Below are 20854 nucleotides of genomic sequence, written 5' to 3'. Positions count from 1 at the left end.
CAACAATTAAAGTATGAGAAAATAAAATTGTTGACAAATACTATTTAATTAATATAATTTATCCTGGTAAGATAAAGGTTAAGTGTCTAATTAAGAGCAAGGTCTTTTCCCCTGATTTTGGGAATATATCTCAATTGAAGCCATTCTAAATGTTAGAAAATTTTGTGCCGCTGATATTCAAAATAAAATGTACAAGTTTATCTTGTTCTACTTTTGTTTTCGTGTATGATGCAGCATCAAAAGCGCTAATAGCTAATCTACCATCTACCAAAATCTTGGATATCAGAAGAAAAAAAAACAAAATCAATTCCAAATATGATGAAACTCTTAAGAATCCATTCTCCACCGAGAGAAAATCAAACTTCAAAGAAAACTCAATGCAAAGATTTTCGACCGCCATCTTTGCATTGAACCTTTAAGCCATAAAGGAATTTTGCAGCTACGTCCCAAGTTGCTTCCCTGGATCTCCATTTTTTTTTAATAGCTAAAAAATTAATTAAATTAATGTTTTCGCGAAAAGGATTTACTTTAAGAACACTGGATGTAATCGGCAGATGGCGATGCAATAGCCACTAATGTGAACTTATGAAACAAGAATAAAAAAAGGGGAACAATCGTAATGAGATTTCTCAGCTTGAAACACATGGGGAGCATTAACACGTTTTGACTGGGGAAGCGATCGGCAGAAGAAATATAAACATAAATTAAAACCCAATGCTCTCGACAAATGAAATTTCTAAATTTGCATGCGCTAGTTATCATTCTTAAATTTATGTTTATTTTTCTTGTGCCGATCGCTTCCCCAGTCAAAACGGTTTAATGTTCCCCATGTGTTTCCAGCTGAGAAATATCATAACGATTACTCTCCTTTTTTATCCTTGTCTCACGAACGAGTTCTCCCGTTTGTTTGCGTTAATTCGTTCACTTGCGCATGTGCGTGTGTGTGAGATTGCGTGTGCGTGCGCTCTCGTGCGTATCATACGTTGATGAAATATGGATTCCACGGTCTAAAAAAAATGCGAAACGCTCTCCGCTGGCGTTGAAAATGAATGAGGCTGGTGAATGCGTGGGGCACTTCATATTCATTACTTATGCGTTTTCGTCATTTGTTTTGTTTCCCCAACCCGCGGAGTTTGAGCTAATAGCGCATTAAATCACCCCACGCACTTTCAAACCTTGGCTGAGCATAAGAGAATATTGGCCGTCCTTTTTAGCCATTTAGTCGGTTGATTCGCGAAAATGTGGTCATTTCTGTCCTCGCACCCACCTATAAAACCATGCAGCATTACCTCCGATGTCTCTGTTTTGGAGGTTGAGCAAAAAAGCAATCATCATGCATTATCTAATTTGTAATAAGATCTAAAAAAAATCATCTCTCTATGCGAAATGGCAACAAAGTATAAACTGTCAAGTCAATTATTACATACAACCACAATATATGAATAAGAGCACCGATTGATCTCTCAAAAGAGCATGGAGATAAAAGGGACATGCATTCAGCGAATGAATATATATTCCCAGAAGAGCGTCAGAATGAAATTATGCGTCCATATTACTACTTAGCAGAAAATGAACATATATATTCTATTCAAATTAAAGTTTCATTATATATCCTCATACTTTACTTTGCCTATCCCTTTCTGAAGCCTTTTATATCATTCCCGTTTATATAACTCTCGTTTTGAAATGTCCCCATCACCTCCGCGGGTACAGTGACCGTTTGTATGTAAGTATACCCGCAATAATGATTCTGTGAGATTCGGGTATTAGAAAATTTAGCTTTAATGGCAGGTCATATTATTCATAAACTTAGGTTAAACCAAATAAGTATCAGAGAATATAGCATAGATCGTAACTCCCTCCTTAGCTATCGTACGACTATGATAAACAACATTTCATAAGTTGCTTTCTAAGATAATGTTCGTGATAATGTTCGTTTGATTACTAATAATTCAATTTCAGGTGAATTTAATTTTTAACCCATGTGCAACGATGAAAGCAATTTCTACTGAACTGATGCAACTCTCGAAAATGGACCCCGTATCACTTCCTCTTATGCCTCGCTAATTGCTCGCCGCATAATCTCACATCTCTCGTTAAGGCATGCCCTCAATCTCAACTTTCACCTTTGCGTGATCTCTTGTACCAATAACATCACATCTACACTCCATTTACACCTAATTTTCCTCGGCAGACTTGATAAGCCGTGGTATCAGTGGCGCGATCACAAATTTGCCTGCAAACATGGCCTGGCGATGCCAGCCCTGAGAACGCAAACTTCCCTCCTGTCACTTTCCTCCCAATCTAGCCTCACGAAGGAGACGGAGCGGGGTGTAAATGAACGCGGGGGGCAATGGACCGAAACTGCGCGTGTCTCGATGTCCTGAGTGTCTCCTGTTCATTGTTATAAACCCTTGAAAAACATCGATACATTCGGAAAATGAATGTGTCGATCGCTTTGATGACTGAAGCGGTCGAATTTTGGAGCGCAACTGCCAAGAATAAGAGTGACTGAAGGAGAGAATAACTCTGTGAAAAACTCCGCTCGTCGTATAATTCTTGAAATTTACAGACTCGTCGGAAAAAGAAAACATCCTGAAGATAATCCTCAAGATGGAACGAAAACAGCAGCTGATTGCTCCGAATAGGACATAAAAAGAGAGCCCTACTACAGAAAAGGCGAGAGAACACGCTATCCTTCCCTAGGTCACTGGTACCACGGAAAAGATCGCGAGAGCCCTCCAGAAATATAACATCATGACCAGATTCAAAAGCGTCACCAAAATGGCGAACATCCTCGTCAACACGAAAGACCACCACACTAAAGACATTTGTGGAGGAGTATATCAGATTAAATGCAGCTGCGGTGATTACTACATCGGCCAGACTTCAAGAGCACTGAAAGCACTGAGTCCAAGAGCACTGAGTCCAAAAACACAGAAAGGCCGTAAGAAATAGACAATTCAGCCAGTCAGCGGTGACAGAACACCGATGGAGTGGACCAACCCTCAATATTGACTTCAGCAACGCCTCTTTTGAATAAAAAAGTTCGCTATTACCCAAAGAACATCAGGGAGGCAATTGAAATAGAGAAACACCCAAGAACTCCAACCGTGGAGACGGCTACACTCTCTCCAGCGTATGGAAACGGGTCTTCCAAGATCTCCACCAATCAGGGTGCACCCCCACAAAATAGGTGCCAAATAAGGTGTATATAAAGACGATCAAATTTTTGCATCGACACCTCAGTGGACCTGAGGAAGCCAACTGAAATTTTGGCGAAATATTGTCCAGCAAAATGGATAAACGTGGAAGGAAACCCGGAAGCATCGCTGTCTATCGTCGAAATCTTCGCGGAAGCCTACTTGGGAAGACATGTCTCCACGGCTTCTGGCCGCCGCAACGCCCGCCATTAAACTTTCCACCCACTGCATACTCCTTTCTCCACTGCCTCTTCAACCTCTCCCACCTTCCTCTCGCCACCCACGCCGCCCCCTGCCTCCAGCCAGACAGTCACTTAGCCCTTGTGTCCATCCTTCAAGAGAAGGGAGACACCCTCCCACCGCCACGTAGACCTCATCTCCCTGCCGCGAGAAAACATTTTTCCCAGACGATCCTCCTCGAAGGGTACTCCTCTCTCTCGCTCACAGTGTTTCCCTCCCTTCCCGTTTCCCCTCAAGTGGTCTGGATCCTTTTTCCCATTGCAACTCACTCTCCCAGACTCAAAGTACTCTCTCCCTCACAGTGGTGTGGCCAACTTTTCCCTTTAGCTCACAAGCAGCAGCCGAGTCAGGTGGAGCAACAGCAAGCAGGTCGAGTGGTTCGGGTGGGCGGTTCGGAAAGTGAGAAGCCAGATCATTTATTTTTTAAGGAAAAAATGGCTTCTTGTAACGGAATTCTAAGATCTGCACATAACTCATATATTTTGGATACCGTATTTACTTAATAGCCGGCAAATAATTCAAATGACAAAGAAAAAGACAAATTCCTGAACTGAGAAAGTGAATAAATACAGGTATCTTTAAGCTTTGCGCAATAAAAACCCTTCTTTGCCATTGTTTCGAATCGAAAGATAAATATCAAAGTCTGCTCCATTATTTATATCATATTATTTCAAAACATTAAGAAAGTCACTGTTATTTTCTCAGCAACGTAGAAATAAGATTTTCCTCAGCTTAGACTGATTCGATTTAGGATACATGAATATGTAAGCAAAAATGTATTTATTGATAAATATTAGCAAAATTTTAAATAAAGAACAAAGACCATCTCAAAAAGTATGTATGTATAAAATCCGTTAAAACGTTTTTCTGTATTCCCATAAATAACAGTAATGTAAACTTTTTATGCAAAGTTATGTATTTGGAAAATCAAAAAATTGAAATGGCTAAGTAAGCATGAATCAAATAAACATTTCGCTGCAGAAAACAATAAATTTGAATTGAGAGATTAAAATGCGCATACGCATCTTCAAAGTAAGATTTTGTGCGGCAAAATGAAATTCTCTGCAGGAGAGGCATGGAGAGAATGCTGGACAACGTGGGCTCGAAAATTCTATCTGAGCTGCGAGCAGCGCGCTTTTCTCTTGGATGCAGAAAGCACTCAAGGTCTACACAGACGACATACGAAAAGTAAAGTCTGGATCGATTGTCTCTCTCTCACATTCAAACACTCCATGAAAAACGAGGAAGTATATTGGAATCGTGCTCTTTCGAAACATTTTACGAGGTATCTTTTCAGGAACAAGCAGAAAGTGAATAAATCGCCATCAAAGAAAAACTCTTTTATTTAGGTGATAAATATGGACAGCCATTGATAAAATAAACTGATATAACCATTGCCTTTTTTCCCAAATTCAGCTCAAGCGTTTCATTTTTATTGAAAGTTAACGGTGAATAATATCAAGCCAAATAAGTCGGTGAAAATACTTCCAACCAAAATATAATACGAAAACAATGTAGTAAATATGAGATGCAACATTCTAGTCAATATTATAAGAATTGAAAGCCCTCCCTATCTACTCTGAATTGGTCAGTTCCTTAACACGGAAGAGTGACATGCATCGTGACAACACTCGCATGAACTTATGGGTCTTTTGGTCATTTACTTATTGTTCTCTCCCCTTTCTGCTTAAATCATATTGATCTGAATCTACCCCTGGACCTCATTGCTGCCTCTTCCTCTATCCCTCTATCCCTTCCCTCCAACTTCATAATTCTCTGAGCGTTTATAATGCACAAATATTAACAACTTTTAGGATTTATTGGCAAAAAATCACTCGGTAGGTGGCATTCCATCAGAGTACCTCACCTGCTGCCATTCAATCCCAGTCATCACACAATTGATTAGTTCTTGGTATACATTTCATAATCTAAATCATGTTATGAACTAAATTTAACTATCGATAATTAACGCACGTTTTTGGAATTTTTGTAAGTAGCAGGGATCAAGGAAAGCCGGGGTTCGATTTTCCATGTTCTGAAAAATCGAGAACTTTTGTGGGCAACGAAAATAGTAATTTAAGGGCGACCTTTGCGCTTAAAGTTCCATCTGCTTTTCCTTTTCAGTTCGTCTACCATTAAAAATCCTTCCCGCCCAGCAGTTCCCTTATTCCTCTCATATATTTCTCTCTCTCTATCTCCCACTCTCTATTGGCAAGAAGAGTAAGGAAAAGTGGTAGAGGTAAACTCAGGAAGAAATTAAGAAGGTCGAAGAAATTAAGAGGCAAGAGAGAGAAAATAGGACCGAATTTCATTCAGCCCTAAACAAAGAGATGCGACGTCAACCCCATTCGAGACCAAAGATACTGTTGAAAGTAGTCGTAAATTAAACAAGTTGCTGTTATAAAAGGATTCTGGGAAAGCATCTCTCCTCCCTTTCTCGAATATCTCATTCTGCCTTCTCCCAACATCCCTACTATCATCCCGTCTCCTTGGAATTCCCCGCTCCACCTCCCTGTGTCTCCTACCTTCCTGATGAAATGAGCCTGGCCGCTTGATCTTTCTTCCTTAAAGACTTTCCTAAACCACCTCCATTTCTCCCCTTGCCTAAACCACCTCCTTCGCCTAAACCACCTCTATTTCTCCCCTTGTACAGCCCTAAGCAGCAATCTTCCTCTCAATAGCATTCCCGTCATGCCCTGTCGCCAGCTACCCATACTTTTCCGCATACAGTCTCCGTTGGTACCACGTTCGTTGGCCGTGACACATCGCACATGCAGCTAATGTTAGGTGGTATGAACTTCATTACATATGAAGTGAACAACTTCATACTATGAAGTGGGGCTGGACTACGCAGAAAAGGTAATCAAAATTCACTCCAGGGTCAACTGCCCTAACGGTTATGCTAGATAGGAGTCGAATTTCTACACATGAATAAGCGTGAAAAAATGCAATTCCCAATATGTCGGGCGTGTTCACAGATTTCCCGACGAGTGTGAAGTCCATTCTAGATGAGACGTGTGCGAAGCATACTTGAAAATATGTAGTTGGATCTTTTGCGCGTTGCCACAGTGCGAAAATACAGGTATATGTGATTATTTCCCGGGTGTAAGGGGCATATCGATCGCTAAGTTCTAACAACACGTATCTCAAAAATAGATACTTTTCAGAAGAGCAAAAAAACGATTATTTTTTTTTACTTGTACACTGAAATTAAAAACCAAAGGTTCATAAAACTGAAAAAGAAACATTCATTTGCAAACAAAGAGTTTTTTTTCGAAAAAGGCTATTCGGGCTTCCAGCCGGGTGGTCTTCCTCCATTCTGCCGACGTTTCGGAACACGAGTCAGATTCCATCATCAAACGAAAACGGAATGTCGCGTCGGCAAAATGGAGGGAGACTACCCGGCTGGAAGCCCGAAGAATCTTTTTCGAATATTTTCGCCGGGAAAGCATCATATTTTACTTCAAAGACTTGTTTTGCTTGTATTTTATTTTTTTAAATTTTATTGCATTTTGTTTAAGATACCTGTCTCAAACCGGCCGAATTTGAGATACGTGTTGTTAGAACTTAGCCATCGATATAGCTTTTAAAATTCCCGGTTGTACGAGAGAGTGAAATTTTGGAAGACGGACGTCTTCGTGTAATTCCTAAATTGGCCGCTTTTACAAGCCAAAGAGCTTTGCGTTATTTTTTTCCGCCACTGTACATGGATTGTGAGTACATATATTCGTTTTTCTTTAATTGACAAAAAATATTTTAACACAATATTTCAACTAAACAAGTTAAATAGTCATCATTCACTCTACTTTATAGTAATAAAACATTTAAATCGTTAGAATTCCTAAATTATAGAACGATCTAAAAAATTTTAGACTCCACTGCTGACGATGAGCGTCGGCCGAATGCGAGCTCGCCTCGTCTGCTGATACTAGCGAGAAAGGATGTTTCTCTATAAGCTGTATTTGGCTGCTTACCTCCCGATTCGTTGATTCACAGATATGGGATGAAACAGGCCTATCTTAGCCCATTAGCAGGAAAAAATTCAGGGACGATTGAACACAATTACTGTTTCGGAAATGGGAAGTAACCGGCGAGTGAGAGATTATACTATGATGGTCACCTTCCATTCAATACGTGAAATAAAAATATGCTAGCAAAATCATGTTTCATTTCACTACATACTTCTATTCGAAATTTTATTCGAAAACAGGTACAATATGACGATATGAATTTGAATAAAATGTTAATTTTACGATCCCTATCAGCCTCTTGCCTAACCTGAGTTCGTTGCTTGGAGAAGAGAACTTACGCGTGTCAGGGGTGATGTGAAGTTTCCTCGTTAGCTCACCATTTAAAATAATCGGATCCCTCATCCCCTTCCACCACCCAAACGACGCAACGGGAGAAATTGGCCCTTCGGAGGAATGGATGGAAGGCAGTGAGTGAGACGAGGGAGGAGACCAGAGAAAATCACACTAGGGTCTTGTCTCGTACCCCGAATTCAACGACATTATAGTGGCCAATGAGAAAAGTAATTTAAACGCGGTATTATGTGCAATCGTTATTCTCTTATTTGCCTTGCCTATTTAAGTTCACCTGGTTGCCCCTTTCCTTTTAGATCATTCCCGCCCAGCAGTATTCCCATCCCACCAATCTTATCTTTCTCTTGCATACTCCCTCAGTTCATCTTCGCATGAAACGTAAATAAAAGTAGTAATGCTCAGGGTAGCGGCTAGGAATTAAGGTTAGGAGGGGTTTTAGGCACAACTAATACTGGGGTGTCCTGGGGTTTGGAATACCCGCCAGGATAACCAGGAGGTGTGGGCCCCTCCCCAGAAAAGTTTTCAGATATATGGTTCAAAATGGTGAGTTTTACGGCTTTCAGAGGGATATTTTATAAATCCTTACACTATTCTACAAGTAATGTTATGGCAATTTAGTAAAATGGATTTAACTAAAAAATTTCTCTGAGCTCTGGAGGGGTTTTATCCCCGAAACCCCCCCCCCCCTCCGCTGACCACTGCTAGTGCTCGACTGAGAAGGAAAATAAGAGGAGGCGAGAAGGAGGAGTGTTTACCTGAGATCCTTCATCCCTTAACTGAGAGATGCAAGCGAGGGCAGAGCAGTTGTAGAAAAGGGTCGTCCGTCAGCGGAGTCGTCGTGATAAAAGGATTCCGGAGAAAGCATTTTTTTCTCCATACTTTTCCCACCATCTCCAATCTCTTGACATAATAACCTTTTCCAGCAGATCTCCAGAAGTCCGCCAAGTCAACAGCACAACATCCTATCGACTTGCATCGCTTAGCGCTCCACTTTGCAGTTGTCTCCTCTCTCTGCCCTCAAGGGTCTTGTGCGGCCTCTGGGCCGGGCCGAGGTGATAAAAGGATGGCATTACCCCTTCCTTACTGCCAAACCCTTCGATGTCTGCCTGCCTCCACGGAATACCCCAGAATACCCCCTATCTCGCACCCTTCCGCTGTCTCGCCTGCCTTCCCAGAAAGTCTGGCCGTTCCATCTTACGAACAACCCCCTCCGCCGAAACAACCTCCGTTTCCTCACTTGAACAGTCGCCATAATCTCCCTCGCAAACCACATTATCCCATCGACGGCTGTCCTTGGTTTTCCCATCATCTTCAATCGCTCCCAATAATAACCCTTCGTCCGCTACTCTCGCCGAGCTCTAAGATCGCCGAGTCAACAGCTTAACATCTCCTTCTCTTCCTCCCGCGCCCCCTCCTATATTTCTCCTCTAAAATCTGTCGGGCTCTCCTCTGCCCCTCGTAAAACTTTTAGACCACCTATTTGGTTTCCGTCTCCATTGCAGTCAGAATTACTCCGCCTTTACTTGGGCATTGCTCGTCACGAGCACAGGGAACATCTTTCTACGACATGGTGCCACTTTAAGAGGGGAAATATTCCATCCTTCTCGTTGCGTCGGGTGAATGAGAAAATATCTTCATCATTCCAATAAGAAAGTCTGAAAAATCATGAATAGGAGGCAATAGAGAAAAAAATACAAACATCAAATAATGATATACGATTCATCATTTACTCAGATAGGAATAGCCCTAACTCAAGCCCTTTTCCACTGAAGTAAAGAAAACAGTGAAATTAATTTCAAAAAATTATATTCTAGTGATACATTAGTGGAGAAATCACACATACATTTTATCCTAATCAAATTTGATTTTTGATTTTAAATAAAAAATGCAAACGGCATTTTTGGGAAAGTATTCCAACATCGAAATCTAATTTTTGGAAAAATAACCTTTGAAGCCTCAAAAAGTGAACCACATTCAAAGCTAAAATTTTGAATAAAAGCATAAAAAATATAATGAATAATGCTAACTGTGACAAATGATTTATAATCTGAAACGATTACTGGCTATAATTTTTAGGTAGAGGTACAATGCTGACGGTGAGCATAGAAATATCGCATATTACAAATTTCTAGAATAAAAAACTCAATTAATATCACGTTCATGTGAAGATTAGTCGTCAATATGATTTTCTTGAATTTTATTGTAACATGTTAACACCAAGTTGTAGCCAAGCAGCTATTTTCCAGCGATGAATATGATTTCTTATAAGATTACAATTCATTCTCTTCTAACTCATCGTAACACTCATCTATTTCAGCGAAATCTCTTTCCTTCCAATTTTTCGGCTTGACTTCATCTGATTCCACCTGATTTATCTTCCCTCCAACTATGTTTCTTCAAGTAGAATAAAAGCTTTTGGGCTATGTCGCCGCGTCAATTTTTTGGTGGTTCCAACGTTCCCGACCGATACTGGTTGCTGTCTCAAGGGATTCTCTGGGATGCTGGGTCGGTCGCATCGGTCGGGAAACGTTTGGATTACCCAAACATTGACCCGGCGACGTAGCCCAAGAGCTTTTATTAAACATGACGAGTTCCCGCGAAAGTTTTAACGAAGAATTATATGTTTCTTCAAGTAGATTCACTATTTATTCATCGATACTTCTCCAGTGTCGAGTCCTCCAATAGGCTCCCTTATCTCGTTTAGCATTCATTATTCATATTCTTCTATTCTCTCCAGAAATCCCAATCCTCCCGTCTCCCACCATCTCTCCACTGCTTTCTTTCTTCAGATCTATCCTTCACTTCCTTTTGTGCCTCCAAACCGAATACTTGAACAAGAAACTCATGTTTACGTTTCCACCATTCTTTCCATCCCTATGTCTCCCTTTCGTTAAACGGATTGTTAAAAAGAATCGATTACTTACTACTCCGTGTGAGTAATATAATTGTATTGCTGTTCTCCGCTTCTACGAGAAAATTGATGCGCTGTTTTTGCTTTCCGTTTTGTGTTTGCCATTCTCCCCAACAACTTCTACGGTGTTCACTGCAAGGAAATCACGAAGATAGAGAAAGAGAGAATGCAAATATCCGGAAACCGTTCGAAAAGCGGAGCAACATTCATTCGCACGTCAATCCTCAAATCTCCGCGATGCGTCCGATTACCGATTCAACGACGGAATGAAACGATGTTTACCGAAGCAAAACGATCCCGCAATCTGATTACCGCACCGACTGGATTACGTCATGCGCCAAAACGGTGGCGTAAAACTCAAACATTCCTACTTTTCCAATGTTAAATATGCTGTAATTTTTATTAAGTTTGCCATGATCCTCTAAATTAAAATTATAACTTATATGGAGGGGTGTTTTAAATAAAAGAATATGAGAATTATATCATGCAATAGAAATATTCTTTAACCTCTCTCTTCTCTTAACGTGTTACCTCCCCGAGACTCTTGCAAGGCTCGTGGTTGTACCGGGCAATTTAGACACGCTAGGTTGCCGTGACATTTTATTAATTTTATTTTTTCGAGTTTATTGCTCAATAAGGGGAGCTGCAAGGGAACAATGAATTTTATACAATTGGCGTATAGTTGGTCGCGTCTCTCGTTTTAATGTCCTCGAAATGGCGGTGGCTACATATATCGAATTCCACTCCCTTCGGCATAGAGGGTGGATTGATACCACTCTCTTCTTACTCCGTTGCTTATTACTTATTCTATCATTGCTGGGTTGAGACTATCCGCACGTCTTCATGCTATGGTGGTTGCCGAAATAATTCATAAATTGCTCTCCCGTCGAAGGGGCGGAACGATCGCTTTTTCCCGACGAAACACAGGGCGTCGTATATGACCATGACGTAGTGGCGAAGGGGTGGGTGGAGGAAGAAGATGAGGGAGTCATCATGGAGATGGAGTGATGATTTGTGAGAAGGCAGAAGAGCTAATGCGATACTCGGGCATGCAGCCTAGATATTTAAAAGGGTCTAATGATTTGATCAATCGGAAACATCGTGTCATTAGATAGCTCTCTGTGCTTTTTTGAAAACTTTTAACTATCATGAATGCTGCTTTTTTCTACTGGTCAACAGTGGGCCCATAAAACTTTCTTAGTTATTAAATTAAAGCATAATATTAGGAAAATATGATCTTTGGAACTAACTAAACTTCTGCGAGAGTTGAAAATACCGCTGTACTGGCACAGATGTTCTTACGCGTGACTGCTTTAACTCGTTCCATCGATCTCCCGTCAGTATTTCTGTCCCAACGCTCAGACTTACAGGTTTCCACATGCAAATTTAGGATCCACGAATGTATGAAGCAGCACCGCATGTACTCTTTCGGCGAAAATGTTCAGCAAAGCCTCGTTCGTCTGATTGCATTCTTCTCCTATATAGCGGCACGAATGATTTATTTGGTTTCTTCGTGTTTACTTTCATTATTCTCGTTGCCCACGGCGATCGCTGTAATCCCTCAGCGAGACACGATCGCCAAGTGGGCAGGTGAGCCATTTCTTGATTCCCTGCATCGCGACGTCTTCTTCTTTTTCTCTTTCCCATCCTTTTCCTCCTTAAACCCGTCTCTCTTCCTTGGAGTCCCCACTTCTGTTCCCTGCGCTTGCGTTTCGGAGAAGCATCACCAAAAGCATGCGGGTTCTCTGGTACATTGCAACACGCAAGCACACTTCAAGTACGCGTTATACCTTTTAAACGTCTCTTGCATGGTCGGTATCGTGACCGCCATCTCTTGTAAACATTTTGTACTGCAGCTTACTCCAGCAAGTGCGTTGTGGTTACTGCAGATGGCAGTCACGATGCAGACCATACAAATTATTTCTATTTTTAAATATATTTTCATTATAAATGTTATTTAAAATGTAATTTTATGAGTTTGAGCAGAACTAATTGTTATAGTAATTATTTAATCAAGACCCTGTGTGCTAACTTGCACTGAATGAGCCCTTGTTTGCCCTGCAGGAGCATGTAAAGTGGTTGCATTTTTATTGAAATTCACTGCTCCACTACTTTAAATGTAGTGGCGTCTCAGTCATAATTTTTTTGTGAGATATTTATTATGAAAACATTCTGTAAAATTTTCACTTGTTTTCATTCAGTCCCTTTTTAGTTATTGAGATGCGAAAATCGACCAAAAAAGGCTATTGGCATTGTTTTACAAGCTCTAGAAAAAAAAGGAGTGCATTATCAGTACTTACACTTACACTACAAGTAGTTTTTTAAGTATTCAACTCAGAAATAGCATTTTATCAGTGAGTCTCATTTCCTTCATAAAAATTTATGGGGTAAAAAGTTAGTATTGACAAATTTTTTCCGAGTTTTTACGGAAAGATTTTGACTATCTGTCTTTTATGATAAAAAAATTTAAGAAATGTTTTTCAAAAGTTCTTTTCACGATGGACACACCGGTTTATAAATTTTTCTGATATATTTTAAAATAGCTTCGAAATTAAACCAACCACGTTTTTCATCATAATTTGCCCATCCGCCCTTTTAAAATGGCTGCCAAAAAATGTATGGCTTGTAAATTATTTCAAATTATGTTTTTTGATTGTCTACTTGAACCCTTGATAAAATAATGAGGACAGTTAAAAATGTTAAGAGCAACATGGCCTGGGTGAGTTGAAATGGATTGATTTAAACGCAAAGAAAAGGGAAAGAGGCTGGAATGCCAGACGACGATTATCAACCACTTCCACTTCGATTTATTTTCCGAATATCGTACTCCTATTCTCTATTTATTTTTTTTGTGGTTCTTTTTCAAACGGTAGGTAATGCAATGATAATTTTGTAATTTGTAATCAACGTAGAACCGTGAAATAAAATGTGATTATTAAACATGGAGAACACGGCTAACGCTTCTCGAATAAAATCATTATAATACTTCCAATTCATCACGTTTCATGAAATATTAATTATTCACATATGCTATGAATGTTTTAACATTGCTAAGCTTTCAAAATAATTATATTATTCCTCTAAATAGTGATAAAATTATGTACATCCGATGACGAGATACACTCGTCATCGCTCGGTTTGGCGTCGAAAGTTCATGACGAGCTAGACTCGTCACGAACTTTCGTGCAAGGGGTTAATCTTAATAAATGAGGGGAGAGTCAAATCAGTGAAATGAAATTGCGATAAAGAAAGGAGATGGGTGTGCGAGGAAGAGCATCTTCTATTAAACCAACCACTTTAAACCCCACCTCTTCTCTTTCCTCCTCCTTTACGCCTCCACTTCCCCACCTCTTCCATTCCTTGAGTTCTTTCCATTCCGAATAAGCGATCCCGAGGGTGTCTCTGATCCACGATTTCTTCCGCCTCATGAGGTTGAGAAAGATATGCGAAGCTGCAGCGTTGTATATCTCCTCATCTTTACCTTTCCTCAATTCTTAAACCTCTCTCCCACTCCCCATATTCTTTCTCACTTTCTCATCCTCCCCCATTTCCTCATCCTAACCATTTTCATTCCTATGTATTCATTCCCGTCTCGCAGCGCTCTTCCTATTTATATGGATGAGATTCCAATCAAATCCTTGTAAAAAGTACCTACCTGTTTGTACAGAATCCACCAAAATCTCGCTATCATTTTCTATTTTTTCAACCTGTTTCTTGAATATCTTGTATGATGTTGGGCACGATATAGTGGAAGTTCTTAAAATATTATTAAAATAAGACATTGCAATATTTCCACTGAATTTTATTATTACACAACGCGTTTCGTCGTTACAAACACTTGATAATGTTGTTTGTAACGACGAAACGCGTTGTGTAATAATAAAACTCAGTGGAAATATTGCAATGTCTTATTTTAATAATACTGTTTCTTGAAGCTAAGATTTAGATTTTTGAAACTGCGATTTTCCCCTCTCCGAGTCTTTCGTTCCGATATCTCTACATTTCCACCCATTTCGTATACGCATCGACGTAGATCTATCTCCCCTTTGTCTGGATGCCTCCCCTCGGTCCAACTGCCATACACCACCTACGAGGTGGCGGGTCAACTTCCCTGTGGGCGCCTAACATAAGCCCTTGTCTCACTCCTGCGTACTCATCATCTCTTCCCCTTACACCCCCCTCTCTTGCACTCCCCTCCGACATACATGAAACCCCAAATAAACTATTCCAAAGCACAACCCACTCCACTAAATTCTCACTTCCCCCATCAACAATGCCCCTACGTACACTGTCCCTCTTTGCCTACCGCCATATAGCACCCCCCCACAAGTTTCCACAGATAGTAATCATCCCTGCCCTTCTTCCTTCGGCCGTATTTCATCCCTTTATCTTCGACCTTCTCTTGCGACCCTCCATACCCTCCACTACTTATCCCCGGACTGGGGTGCCCTTCACACTCCCCCGCCAAACTCAATCCCTCTTAAGCCCTGACCTCTTCTTCACCAGTACTACTAGCGCCTTCCCAAGCCCCCACCACCCTTTCTCTAGTCCCAACCTTTAGTCCCTAATCCTCTGCACCCCCAGCTGGGAAATCCTGGGTCTCTCCCATTTATTCTTCTCACCACTCCTAAATTTAACCCCTAACCTCTTTAACTATACCGTCTTTTTATTAAAAAAATTATTTTCCTTAAAGGAACTTGTCCAGATTGACCATCTACCACCGTTAAGATGGAATTCAGGAATCATAACTCAAGTGTTTAAGGGACACGATGTACGGGATAGAGTTTCTCAATTTAGGACATCTGACGGCTGTTAAACGATATATTTCTAAACTTGGGCCATTACCAATTATAAGGAAAATTATGGGACTGTCTTGTAAATGCAAATTAAAAGTACGAGTTGACTTTGGCACATGAGCGTCTGCAGCAATAGAAAAACTTAACAAAACACAAAAGAAAAGTTCGCTACATCCAATGCTTATTAAAATGCAGTCATACGCCGTGATATTTCAAATGAAACTTATCCTACATAAAAGCATTTCGAAAGAAATTTCGTAATTCGTTATTTGCTCCTCGTCTTTCATGGAATAAAGTATGGCTTAGGAGGAGATGGGGTCAGGACATAATCAAGAAGCGATGGGCTCGATAAGCCCCAACTTTTCTTTTAGCAATACGAATGTCAATTTCGGAGGAATGATGGTCTATTTTCTATAGACTACCATGACAACCAGATCATAAGTTCTGCGTAGTTAATAAAATATTTGAAAAATATGCAATCTGAATAGTGCTAAAAAATTTCATGCAATGCCGGAAAATATACATTATATCCTCCTCTCCTTTTCCTCATTCGTCTTCGGAGGCTTGGAGGAGGACTCTGTTCCCTCTTTCAATAATTGGTGTATGGCTTCCCATTTTTCGCAGTCATTCCCATTCTCTTTGATCACTATACCTATATTAAAGAGGTACATCCTCCGCAAATTCTTCGTTGAATCTCATCTTTTAGGCCCTCTCTCTCATGTGAATCCAAATATCTCGCCCTCTACTTATGTTTCGCAGAAAGCCGCTGAGTGTGACATAATGTTCATTAGTTTTCCTCCTTGAAATCACGTTATTCCTTCTTCCTGAGCGATTCTCCACTCATAACGGGGAGATATAATCTGCTCCCCACTCCATCCACACGTTGACTGGTCAGGACGAAATAAACACAATGGCGTCCGCGCATAGTCTCGAAAATATGATGCGTATTACAACATTTCAGTCTACCGATGTGATTTCAGATCTTGGGGGGTGATAGATGCTGTTCAGTGTCTGTCAGTGCGACTCCCGCGAATAGAATGAGCATCATCCAGCAAATGTGGGTTTATCAACGCTTTGAATTGAGCACGTCAGCCACAGAAGGCAACCTGAGGGGTTCACCATATGGAGACTAAATTTATAGCTTGAAGAGCGTTAGTGAGTGAAGCGATGCGATAGTGAAATCTACTCATGAATGCTATGGCTTCCTATAATGCTATATGGATTTTAATTAACAACAATCGTGGAAATCGCAATCCTATCATCATGAGAATGAAAATTGCACTCACATCAAGGCAGTCGTCGACGCAGGCCATTTGTCTGCAACATAAGAAATCCAGTGTTTTCCCATTTTTCACGCTACTTTTTCATTGATTATTGAATTTAATGCTGAGCTCGCCCGTTTATCTAGCCTACGTGCATAATATTGCGATAGGTGGACCATGGCCAAAAGTTTGTCCATGGCTCCGTCGCGAAGATGGAGGGTAGGGGAAAGATACGAGTGGGTGGAGTCCCCCTGAGTGTGACAGAGAATAGAAAGTGCAGAAGATGGGAATATCGCGCCTCAAAAAGGTCTCCCCTCAGACGAGGAGTGGGAATTTCTGGGTACCGAAAGCAGACTACGAAAAGATGGGACAATTCATTTGGGCTGCATTCAAGTACATGAAGAGCCCGTTAGCAGACAAAAATACCAACGCGGAAGGAATGAGGCAAGAAATAAATGATTTGATAATAAAATACCCATTTAAAGTGATAGCGTATTGACGTCTTACTCGTAGCATCAATGATACAAAGTATTCCTACTGAGGCTTACGTAAATCAAACAATACGACTTACGCGCTAATTTGTTGAAAATTAAAAGAGGCGATAAATTATAAAAAATATATAATTGAAAAAGTTGTCATCTATTCAAAGCATTGCAAGGTTTGCCAATATTTTGCATCTCCAAAAACATAGAGATACAAGCCATACATGGTATCAATGAGTGTGATAATACTGTGGTGAAATACAAAATGCATATCCAATGAGTTCACCGGTAGCACCAAGGAATGACGGTAAATAATAAGGAATTTATGGAATAGAGCAAGCGTGAATGTACTATCATCATTACGTCAATTATGTTCTAACTTACGCTCAAAAATTGCTTGTTTTGATTGCTTGCTTGTTCAAATATTGATTGTTGTCGTTTATTTATGGATATCATTTTCTTTTCTTTCGCAGGCTGTAATAAGACCATTCGCACCTCCAAGACCATCGGCAGTCCTCGACTCACGTTAAGCAACAGGGGAAAGCTGATCCACTGCGTATACCGCCTGGCTCCTTCCACAATCGGCACACAAGACATCTTCGAGATCGCCTTCCGCCACTTCAACATTCCCACCGTCTCGTCCGAGGCCCCCGTCGACCCCTGCTCATCCGCCGCATATCTGCGCATCGCCGACGCTGGACGACCGCCAGACCAAGTGGGCTCCTACTGCGGCAACCTGCTCTCTTCCTTCACCACTCGCGCATCGCACAATCCCAGTCCACGGCGCTTCTTCCTCTCGCCAGCGAGGTTCGGCCCGCTACTCATCGAGTTCCACGCCGAAGAATTCGTACCGGAGACCCGCTTCGAAGCCGCCATCTCGGTGTTACCGCACAGCCTTGCCATAGAGCGGCACAAAGAACTCGCCCTACTGCAACCTGGATCACCGGTGTCCAATGAAAAAGCCTACTGCGACCGGATTTTCCTGAACTGCCGCGGCCCTTGTGACATAACATCTCCGGGATACCCAGGGTTCTATCCGAGGAACGTGACCTGTCGCCACAAGGTCATTTACAACGAGATGTCCGAGATGGGAGGAAGGATAGCGGTGGGTGGGCAGTATTTCGACGTGTTCGACGTCGGGACACCGGAAGTGCGTCACCTGCAGAGGCCCAGGGGTTGGCGGCGTAGGCGGAGCGGGGAACAATCCGAAGAAGTCGCGGTGGATGCGTGCCCCGGTGATTACGTGGCAGTCAGGGATTGGCTGGAGGGCACTTCCTCATCGGAATCGGAGGAGATCGCTAGGTTCTGTGGGAAGGGCCTCTTCCCGTCCGTAGTCGCTAGGGGCCGATCCGTCATTGTCGAGTTCCATTCATCACCACACGGGTCGATGGACCATGACGGTTTTTATTTGACAGTGGGAATAGTCAGGCCGAGCCCACGACCACGTGTCGGCGAGGTAATGCCGTTATCTGGGTGTTTCTGGAAGTTTACGGCGATGAAGGAAGGTTTCCAAGGTGAATTTCACTCTCCCGGCCACTGGTATCCTCCGGGTACCGAGTGCACTTATCTCATTGAGGGCAAGGTGGGGCAGAAAGTGCGCATATACTTGTCTTTCTTCCAAGCGAAAGGAAACACTTGTGATTTTGATCGCCTCACGCTTTACGATAGCGGCGATCTCGTGGGTTCGTATTGTACTGGTGAACGGACAACTAAGAAGAGACTGAAGGGGATGGTGAGGGATTCTTCGAACAATTCCATGGGAAAGAAAGCGAAACATCTTCCCTCGTATGGAAATTCCCTCTCACCGTCAGAACCTTACGTGTCCCAAAGTGATGTAGTGCGATTAGTGTTCCATAGTGAGGGTGGGTCTTTCGACGGGCGTCAGTTCGTTTTCACCGTGTCTTACGCGTTCTTGGAGGAGAAGAGCATGGGAAACCAAATGCTCGTCGGTTCTGGTGGTTGCCAGATGTTGGTGCGAAGCGAGGATAGTAGTTCGGGTCCATTCTCACTGTTAGCAGATAGGATTCCGCTGCTCCTAGCGACCACAGATAGCTATTTTAACTTTGATAAAAATGAAAGCAATAGAGATGAAAGCGGCTCGATGATGGCAGATACGCGTGGCTCTGTTGACTGCTACGCCCGTTTTATCGGTAGAGCGGGTGAGAGGGTTAAGCTTGAATTTCACAAAGTGACATTTGGCAGCAACAGATCCACCACCATCACTTCCTGCGATAGCGAGGACTTTCCTATCACGGATGACGTGATATATATAATGGACGGTGGTCATCACCATTCATCGAGGCCACTGGGATGCATAAGGGCATCAAAGTTCTTCGACAAGCACGACCACCCGTTCGTGTTCTACTCCAGTGTGAACGAGATGCGACTCCGACTGCAGCTTCACCGGATCTCGTCTTCCGCACACGCAGATCTTTCCATCTACAGATTCGAGGGTCTTTATCACTTCCAAAGGGCCGATTCCGGCTGTGGAGACTCCTCCGAGTTGTCTCAATCTGGACATCACGGAGTGATCAGATTCCCTCCGTTTTTGGATGCTACCGATTCCGACGACGCCGAAGCGGACGGACCCTTGCACTGTTCCTGGTCGATACAGGTCACTCCGGGAAGGCAAGCGATACTGAAGCTCCAGTACTTGTTCCTCCCATCGGACTGCCATCTGAACAGAGTAACGATCAGGTTCTTCGGCGACAACTCGGTGGCCGAGGGCGAAGTCGTACTCTGCAGGGAGAACGCCACTTCGCTGATGGAGATACTGCCGCCGGACTGGGGTCGGCCCTGGCCGGCGGGTGTGCAAAGGCGCTATGCCTCGATTGAGCTCTGGTCGCAGTATTCAAAGGCCGGAATCCGTTTCGCTTTGAGATGGGGCGAGATCTTTCCTAAGAAGCTGATCGTGGTGAGGCGGATGAAGAAAGGGGGCGTGGTCCGGGAGAAAGAGGAGATGCGTGACAACCCTGACTGTGATTTCGAGTGCCCAGACGGCATCTCTTGCCTCTCCTCGACGGCGATATGTGATGGGTCTATCGACTGCCCCCAGACGAACTTCACTGGACTCCCGCTGGACGAGCGTTGCGAAGGAAGGTCGAACCCCACCAACGGAGAGGTGGATGTTGGAGCCACCCAGTGGGTTCTCTTCGTCGCCCCTGCTGTCGGAGTGTCGTTTGTGGTCCTCTTGCTTGCGCTCTCTGTTGTCATGGTGATACCTAAAAAACAAGGATCACAAAGTTCGCTTCTGAGGTCCTCTCTCAAAGGTCCATTGAAGTGACGATGGCTAATAAAGTTCGACCTGCCGATATTGGTGCTGTTGAAATTTACGCAGGACTTTTTTTTTACGTTTTTTTTCACATATTACGCATTACTTCATTTCTGAGTATAACGATACATTGGTCTATACGGGTGGCAATGGCAATGCCGGCCGAAACTCAACGTCTGGCGCTTATAATATTATCTTCTGGTTCGTATGTCTGAAAAATGCCAGCGACGTACTCTTCCGAAGTGACTGCCAATGCTCGTAAGAGAAAAAATATGTCATACGTCCAGGAAAGTAGTTTATTTCTCGAATGGTTTCCCAGCCATAGGTTAAAGTATTAAATCCTCGAAATATCAATACCCGTAACTTC

The 20854-nt window shown here is 42.3% G+C and overlaps 1 protein-coding gene across 1 annotated transcript in view; it reads left to right on the top strand.

Annotated features, from left to right (window-relative positions):
• The window catches only part of LOC124170797, a 41263-nt gene extending 20764 nt beyond the window's left edge, over positions 1-20499 (top strand). Inside the window, exons 2-3 of the mRNA XM_046549797.1 lie at positions 3771-3842; positions 17690-20499. Coding sequence (XP_046405753.1) covers positions 3771-3842; positions 17690-20499 — 2882 coding nt within the window. The remainder of the gene's footprint in view (positions 1-3770; positions 3843-17689) is intronic.
• Positions 20500-20854: the final 355 nt, after the last annotated feature.

Source organism: Ischnura elegans, chromosome 1 (genome assembly GCF_921293095.1).
Source record: "Ischnura elegans chromosome 1, ioIscEleg1.1, whole genome shotgun sequence".
NCBI classification, from domain to species: domain Eukaryota; kingdom Metazoa; phylum Arthropoda; class Insecta; order Odonata; family Coenagrionidae; genus Ischnura; species Ischnura elegans.
Note: the sequence above shows the minus strand (reverse complement) of the source record. Positions and strands in the feature narration are given on the sequence as shown.